The 9,331-nt window shown below is 36.1% G+C and overlaps 1 protein-coding gene across 1 annotated transcript in view; it reads left to right on the forward strand.

Moving 5' to 3' along the window:
• LOC106472213 (carcinine transporter-like) overlaps positions 1-9,331 on the forward strand; it is a 44,391-nt gene that overhangs the window by 22,164 nt on the left and 12,896 nt on the right. Inside the window, exons 7-8 of the mRNA XM_013932841.2 lie at positions 2,931-3,145; positions 5,459-5,640. Of these exons, the coding sequence (XP_013788295.1) occupies positions 2,931-3,145; positions 5,459-5,640 (397 nt within the window). The remainder of the gene's footprint in view (positions 1-2,930; positions 3,146-5,458; positions 5,641-9,331) is intronic.

Raw genomic sequence — 9,331 nt, forward strand, 5'->3', positions numbered from 1 at the left:
GTCCAGCAAACACTCAAATAATACATTAACACATCAGACTGAATGTCCAGCAAACATTCAAACAATACATTAACACATCAGACTGAATGTCCAGCAAACACTCAAATAATACATTAACACATTAGACTGAATGTCCAGCAAACACTCAAACAATACATTAACACATCAGACTTGAATGTCCAGCAAACACTCAAGCAATACATTAACAGAAAATACTCAAACAATACATTAACACATTAGACTGAATATCCATTAAACACCCAAACAGTACATTAACACATTAGACTGAATATCCATTAAACACCCAAACAGTACATTAACACATCAGACTGAATATCCATTAAACACCCAAACAGTACATTAACACATCAAACTGAATATCCATTAAACACCCAAACAATACATTAATTAACACATCAGACTGAATATCGAGAGATATTTTGAGAAGGATGTTTCTACAACATAAAAGCAGAATGTTATCACCCAGGGCAGGTTTAGAAAAAAACAATACCGTCAAATTGGCGGGAAAACTTCCGGAAATGATATTAACCTACTCACGAGATCTAATTGATGAAAATATAAATGTGAGATTACAGAACAACTTCGGTATCTCCACTCTGCAAAGTTCTAAAAGAGAGAGAGGAAAAAAATAAATTAATCAAATACAGCTTGTTCTATTAAGTTCTGTCTCTCTACCATAATGTTCTGTTTTTATGTATAAACTGCTTTCTTAATCAATTATTTTAGTGTTCCTTCCATATCAGGTTTTATACTTTTCTTACTATGTTTAAAAGGAAGTAGATATCAGAGAAGTTAGTCAAAGCTTAATGATACTAATTTTCATTATAAAGTTTGTATGACAATTTACCTCCCTAGCTCACGTCATAGCATACTGTAGGAAGGCGTTCTGCTAAAAACCATACTGTAGGAAGGTGTTATGCTAAAAACCATATTGTAGGAAGGTGTTCTGCTAAAAACCATATTGTAGGAAGGTGTTATGCTAAAAACCATACTGTAGGAAGGTGTTCTGCTAAAAACCATACTGTAGGAAGGTGTTCTGCTAAAAACCATACTGTAGGAAGGTGTTCTGCTAAAAACCATTGTAGGAAGGTGTTCTGCTAAAAACCATTGTATGAAGGTGTTCTGTTAAAACCATTGTTTCTAACATAATCATAAAATGCAGTGGTTCTCAAACGGTCCTACCCCACCCGCTTTTGCTTGTCACCACTTTTCATGTACTTTGCATTTTGGACTAGCTCTCAACACACCTGTATGACCTGTAGGACTCTCGCGGGTTACCAGTGGGTCGCGGAACATACTTTGACAACCACTGACACTGATAAAATGCTATGAACAGACTGATGGCTCGAGTTTTTTAAAGTTTTTTTATACACAAGGTCGTTAAGAGTTTCTCTCTCTCTCTCTCTCTATATATATATATATATAATTTTGAGCGGTTTTGAATGCTGTAATTGAACATAGGCTTTAGTAAGTATCAAACTCGTTTTAATTCTACTACTTTTGATGTTGTAACTTTGATGCTCTAGCATATTTTGATGTTGAGACTATACTGGTGGGTTCTGGTCTCATTCACGATGAAAAGAAACGTGTGTATGTGTGATTTTAAGCAAGCTTTGTTTGTTTAAGCCACTTCGTTAGCTATTGTGTCGTCTTATTTTCATAAAATTAATTTTTTTTGGCTAAATATTCTGATTTCTTTAAAAATATTAGTAGATTTGATATGTCTTGACGACTCTTTCATATTTCTTTTCAATATCAGAACACCAAACAAAACAATAATAAACAGACGTAAAATATTGCTAGCGCCATCTAGTGGTAGTGGTATTACCCATTAGATTAAATAATGGAAATATTGATAAAAGAACACAATATCGTGCATAGCAATAAGTGAAAAACCACAGCAAACGGGACAAACTGTTAGAAGTCTGATATTAGAGAAACTTATTGAAAAGAAATAATTTTTAACGATGGGGTTAATGTCTGTACCCTAAGAAAACACAACTGCAGTTAATGTCTGTACCCTAAGAAAATACAACTGCAGTTAATATCTGTACCCTAAGAAAACACAACTGCAGTTAATGTCTGTCCTTGGAAAACACAACTGCAGTTAATTTCTGTCCTTGGAAAACACAACTGCAGTCTAGAGTGATTTTTATCATTAATATTAGGCCTGTCGGTTTCATTGCTTTCTTTCTTTAAGCCCATAAAATCTCACTAAATATTGGAAATTGTTCGACATTTCAAAAGCTGTTTAAAAATAGATCAGATCTACGCTAAGCCACAGCTTTTATACAAGTCATTAAAGTACAGATTCAGGCTGTTTAGAAACTTAACTAAGTCACAACTTTAGTATAAGTCAAGAAAGTAACATATTCGGACTGTTTAAAAGTTAGCCATTTTAAATCACAGCTTCTATATAAATCATGAAGTCATGAAAGCTCAGATTCAGTGTGTTGTTAATTAAAATCTGGCCAGATTATCCCGAAGTCACAACTTTAGAATAAGTCAAGAAAGTAACATATTCAGACTGTTTAAAAGTTGGCCATTTTAAATCACAGCTTCTATATAAGTCATGAAGTCATGAAAGCTCAGATTCAGTGTGTTGTTATTTAAAATCTGACCAGATTATCCCGAAGTCACAACTTTAGAATAAGTCAAGAAAGTAACATATTCGGACTGTTTAAAAGTTGACCATTTTAAATCACAGCTTCTATATAAATCATGAAGTCATGAAAGCTCAGATTCAGTGTGTTGTTATTTAAAATCTGACCAGATTATCCCGAAGTCACAGATTTAGTATAAGTCATACAAATACATATTCAGACTGTTTAGAAACTGACCAGGTCCTCCGAAGTCACAATATTGGGTTCTTTGTTAAACGAATCTCTTATGTTTACTTTATATTTCAGGGTTTCCTGTATGATATCCTACTTTAGTATAAAGTTCAACACCACAAATCTCTATGGAAATGAATTTTTAAACTTCTTTCTACTCGGACTCGTTGAGTTACCTTCCTACTTTGTCTGTTGGTACCTTATGGAAACGATAGGGCGACGATGGACAAACGTGAGCTTAGCACTATTGGTTGCTCTTAGTCACTTTTTATCAATCCCATTCACAGCAGGTAGGTGTTCATTTGTGAACATGGTAGTGTTTCTTACAATTTTCTGGTACACACAATGAGAGACAATATGTTTCTTTGTACAGGCTATAAACCCCCAAACAAAGGTGAAATGTCAAGATCAGTGACCAAAGATCAAATCTTTTGAATACGTATTCAAGCAGTACCTTATTGAAATAACAAGAATAGAATAAAGTTTTAAATCCTATTTTAGATCAATAGGCTCGATATAAACAAAATGGCGGAAGCTTTATGTGCTAATAAGATTATTTAAAAAAAAAGCGAATATAACATATTACGACCACTCTAACTACAGAATAATTTCATCTAGACCGTGATTGTAATTGAATAATTTGACATTTTTCAGCATATTTCTGAAACAATAACAACAGCAATGGAATCTACTAATGTGACAAAAATAAAAACGCTGAAAAACTATCATAAGTTGAGCAGGGATTAAAATACGGGGGTCAAATGTCAAGAAACCTACGCAAGCATAATGAGGCAAAACAATTTAGTACTGGGAATATGATGTGGAGTTTTGAAGGTTACTCTGAATTGAATGACCACTTTGGTCATTTTGAAAATCTCTTTGAGTTGTCTAACATGCTAAAATTACACACGGAGAAAATTTAAACTTCCGCCATTTTGTTTCTATTACCTTGAAACTGCTAACAAACATTTCGTTTTTACCTATTTATCCCAATAAGATATTACTTGAGTTCTAACTACGATATTGACTTTTGGTTCCTAATATTGCTACTTCTCCTTTAATTCAGATAAACAACGTTTCAAACAATAAGTGTTTGGCAGACATATCTTTAAAATTAATACGTTTAGTATAACAGCTCATAGGTAACAATAAAATAAATAACTTTTTAACAATGAGATAACAATACTGGTGAAGGATCACTTCTTAAATAACCTTTTAACAATGAGATAACAATACTGGTGAGGATCACTTCTTAAATAACCTTTTAACAATGAGATAACAATACTGGTGAAGGATCACTTCTTAAATAACCTTTTAACAATGAGATAACAGTACTGGTGAAGGATCACTTCTTAAACGTTAATAACTGCGATGCTAGATCTCAACAATACATATAATAACACATTATTTAATTTCTGTAATGCAAATTGGTGTATGGAAGACATTTGAATATGAGAAACAAATGACCTTATAACACCAAATTTATTTTTCTTTAATTGGACGTTTCGCTTTACAGTGGAACACTCCCGAAGAAGCTGTAAAGCGAAACGTTGTGTGTGTCCAATTAAATAAATATGACAAATTTGGTGTTATAAGGTCATTTATTTACAGTATTAAAATACATATAACGAGTTTCATCATATTTAGCTGATTTGACGAGCTATGGTATTGTGTGAATGGCCTCGTCGGCTGCAGCTCACGATGAATATAGGCCCATCTTAATGGATGTACATATAGTTGATCTCATTAGGATTATCATCAGTTCTGACACAGCAATAAGCTATACAAATAAAAATGTTCAATAACTGATGAAAAAGAAACACATTTCAATTTTAGTAACAACACTGTTACTTGATAATGTGTTAGTTATTTTGTACTAACATTCATTTCTAAGGGTGGAATATAATGAAATAGTCATGATTAAGTATGTTGTCACTAAACATGTACTAATACTCAAACATCAGCTGTTTATAACATAGTTTTCATACAGTAAGAAAATTAATTTAAAACCATCCGTACCAGAGAACGCCTCACATTGTGCGTTTTCCCAACCTAATGTGTTATGTAACTAATATTAACTCTTTGTTCATTGTGATAAATCAGGACTTATAATACATTAGCTCATGTAACTAATTTTATTAACCCTTTATCCATTGTGATGAAACGTAACTTCATGAATAAACTAATATGTAACTGTGTACCTAAGTATGCTATTCCATTTATCGAAATATGTAAACAAGATGTACATAATTTACAATATTAACCTCTAAAGGATTAAAGGACAAACGAAAAAAACAAACAAACAAAAAAAAACAACGCGAAGCATGCGAACAAAATGTCTGACTGAAATAATGCGATTTAAGTGAAGTCTAATTCGTAAAATCGTCCCTCACAACGTTGTCGACACGTATTGTTAAGTAAAGTTACAATTAATCTTGATTCTGACGGTTTAACACAGGTGTTTGAGTCCTTATTCTTTACCTCAAACAAAAAAGAAACTTCACATAGCTATCGTATTTATAATAGAATATAATGTATATTATCTTCTCTTCTCCGATTTTAAAAGTAATAAAGAAATTATTGTTATTTTCATTTCCGAACAGAGTTAGCTATCTACAAGACATTTGGGGCCCTCGTGGGAAAGTTTTGCAGTTCTGCATTATTCATGGTGGTGTATCAACAGGCAGCGGAACTTTTTCCAACCCCTGTCAGGGCTCTAGGAATGGGAGCCAGCGCTACCATCATATGCATAGCCACAGTTTGTGCTCCTTCTATCATCTATTTGGTAAGGTATTATAATTATGTTTGATTTATTTTGATCCAGCATTCACACACTTTCAGAAATTATTTTTTATTAAAAGGCACTTTTTCATTGCATGTCAATTATTCCATTTTTTATCACCGTATTCGTACCAGTTGTTGCTTGGAAGATTGATAAAACGTCTTTATAACATATATTATTTATTGATTTTTTAATGACTGGGTTAACGTCTGCCCTAGGAAATTACAACTGCAGTCTAGAGTGATTTTTATCATTAATATTAGGCCTGTTTGTTTCATTGTTTTCTTGGCTTACGCCCGTAAGATTCATTTAGTTTATTCTATTGACCATCAGCTTTCATGTTGTTTATTTCTTTTTCAATAATTACAAAACTTGATGTTGTTAAAGTTGTTACAAGGGCTGAGAGTGAATAACAGATTAGAATAAGAAGCAACCTGGAAACAAAATCCAGAAAAAATTCGTAATTCTTAAATTTAAACTGGCTTTGGTGTAGGAATGGACCGAGAAAAAAATGGCCGTCGCTTTCATTTTATTAATCTATGATGCTTACCAATAATTGCCAAAGTTCAGTTATAGCCTTATTTAAGCACCTAATTGCTATTATCGAGCTTTTCACAATTTGTGACACTCCTAATATTATTGTAAAATGTTGATAAATTGGAGAATTTGGAAGTAGCTAAAGAGCCAAAAGGTTCACCTTTTTCTTCTTCTTCACGCTAGTCAAAATATGAGTGAAGTTTCTGGAATAAATTTCATAAGACAGAAAAGCATTTTAAGAGTACTTGGGAAGAGGTTATCATTAAGCACAATAGTATTTAGTATGTATGGATGGGCCGAGAAAATAATGTTCGCCGCATTCAATATATTACTCTATTATTCTTAGAAATAACGGTTAAAGTTGAGTTGTAGTCTTATCTGGCATATAATTGCCATTATCGAGTATTTCACAGCTTGTATAACAGTTATATTAGTCTGTTCTTCTACTATTTGTTTGGGGGAAATAATAAAAAGCAAAACTACTACTTAGCAGTGAGTTCAGTTTGTAAGCATATATTATTTCTATGTTTTATAAATAACAGTTTCATTTCTGGTTGCTAGATGGCCGGACAAATTAATCTTATATAACGACCATTTGTGACTTTTCATTGCACAAACGTGATACCTGTCAAAACAATTTCAGTACAAAAGAAATAAGGAATAATCTAAATTAATATTCAAGTTATCAAGGAGATCAAGTATTCATACAACTGATAGACCTGTGTACATGTTAATAATCGAAACAATACATTATACAGCAGTTTACTTTTCTTCAAATCATCCCTACTCCTGATTATCCTGCTTCAGTCACACCTGTTTGTACTACTGATATGCTTACACCACCATTAAACTGTTCCTAGTGTGCACTCATAAGCGTCGTGGTCCTTGCCACCACAACGAGCACACGTCAGAGAACCATGACAAGATGTCTTTGAATGGCCAAATCGCTGGCACTGGAAATATCAGAGAGGGTTGGGAATATACGGCCGTACCTTACAATTCAAATAACCTGCCTTAACAGTGGTAGGTGGATGTGGCAATGAAAACATCAAAATAAGAACAGAGGTCGGTACCATAATACCATCTTGATGAGTGGAGATCCCTCGAAATGCTGAAACTCCTTGGCTGGAGAAACCAGCAAGGATCTCTGACTCAGGGATAGTTTTCAAGTCCCTCTCGAAAATACTCCTCATGAAGAATTCAAATAAGCATGGGGACTAACCTCAATGGGTATATCCCCAATGGCCTTTGAATTCAAGAAGAGTTCACTGTGCTTAGCTTTGGTTGTTTCAACCAAGATGTCTCCAGAACGGAGCTTCTTAACTGACTTTGGTGAGCCAGCAAGCCCTCTAATTCCTTTGTGTTTAAAAAAGGGAGACATTTGCCTTAAATATATTTGAGACAGGGAATGGAGGATCAGGAAGCGAAGTACAGGTGTACATTTTGGTGGAGACTGCTAGTCGGAGTCTTAAAGGTATGGTCGTTTACCAACGAGCAGAGTTTTTTGTATTTGGGGGATCCATACTAAAAGAGAAAGATTCAGACCCCACCCGACATGACGTCCTACAAGGGGACACACTACAATGTCAAACAAGGACATTGTAGCAATGCCATGGTTTCGTGAACACTTTACCCAAACACCAGCATCAGACACAATATCCACAACACCCATTGAGAACGCCCAACACTGGGACCAGCCAATTGACCCTGAGGGGTCATCCATAGGCCACCCGTCTACAGGAATTCAAGGCCAAAGTGGTGTGTTGCAGTGTCCAAGACATCACTCATCCACCAAGATCCTCTCCTCCCCTTCATGGGTCACCATGCCCAGCAAACACGTGGGTGGATGCTTAGATCAAGGAGGAGGTAACTGAAAATACAGAACCTTCCCTGGGAGGTCCCTTCCCCACATACAGGAATCCACCCTGAAGGGTATTCTGTAAAGCGATGGTGAGAAAATGGAGTAGATCGTCAACAGTAGGTTGTGTAACCCTCACTGTGTTAACTGTAGTGGTTCCCACACCTATTACTTTAGGTCTTGCCCTGAGTGGTTGGTGGAGAAAGAGGTACAGCATTTGAAGACTGTTAACAACATTTCTTACCCTGAGGTTCGGAAGCTATTGTTCCCTACTAAATCTTGGACATATGCCACTGCACAACACTCCACTGCTACAATGAGGGTGCAGGTTGACCTTTCTGTGCCTCCGTCTGAGTCTTTTTCACGTCGTGAGGGGTCTTCTGTCCTCCTTGAAAAACAGAGTTGATCAGTCTATGTATACTCCAAACTCTGTCCCCACCATTCTTTCCAGTGACTGGCTGGGTCCATCGCTTCGAGCACTGGCCTCCATTGTCTGCTTGGGTCCTTTTTTGGCCCCTAAATGCAGGACTATCATTCGATCACGTCCTCAGTCGTTGGATTCTCAGTCTGATGACAGAGATCTGCTTGCTCGATTATGGGCAGGATCCATGGAGGTCGATCAACCTTCTTGTAGTAAAGAAAAACGGCGTGGTCGTAAACCAAACGGTTCTCCACCCTGTTCTACTCCACCTACATAAAAATAGCCATTTTGATACAGTGGAACTGTCGAGGTTTTCTTTCTAATCTCTATGCCATTAAGGCCTTGATCGATTACTATCATCCCGTGTGTCTCTCCTTAAAAGAAACATTTCTGAAATCTGCCAATACAGTCACCTTTCGGCAGTTTCTCTGTACTGGAATGACAGGATGTGTGATTGACGAGTGCATGGAGGGGTGGCACTGCTGGTCGACCAGCATGTGCCCTCCTTATCTGTGTACCTCGATACACCCTTGGAGGCCGTAGCCATCCGCGTTTCCTTTGGTCGTACCATAACTGTTTGTTCTCTCTACCTGTCTCCTGGGGAGACTTATGATCAATCGAACCTTGATGCTGTCGTTGACCAGTTGGGAGACTTTAATGGACACAATCCTCTTTGGGGTGGTGCTGATATTGATGGGAGTGGTCGTTCCATAGAGCATATGCACTCGGATCACAACCTTTCTCTCTTTAATACTGGAACATATATTTATTTTCATGCACCTAGTCAGTCTTTTACTGCCATTGATCTCTCGATTTGCTCCCCTTCACTTTCACTCACTTTTCTTGGATGGTCGACAGTGACCCACGGGGCAGTGATC

This window comes from Limulus polyphemus, unplaced genomic scaffold (assembly GCF_000517525.1).
Source record: "Limulus polyphemus unplaced genomic scaffold, Limulus_polyphemus-2.1.2 Scaffold5166, whole genome shotgun sequence".
NCBI classification, from domain to species: domain Eukaryota; kingdom Metazoa; phylum Arthropoda; class Merostomata; order Xiphosura; family Limulidae; genus Limulus; species Limulus polyphemus.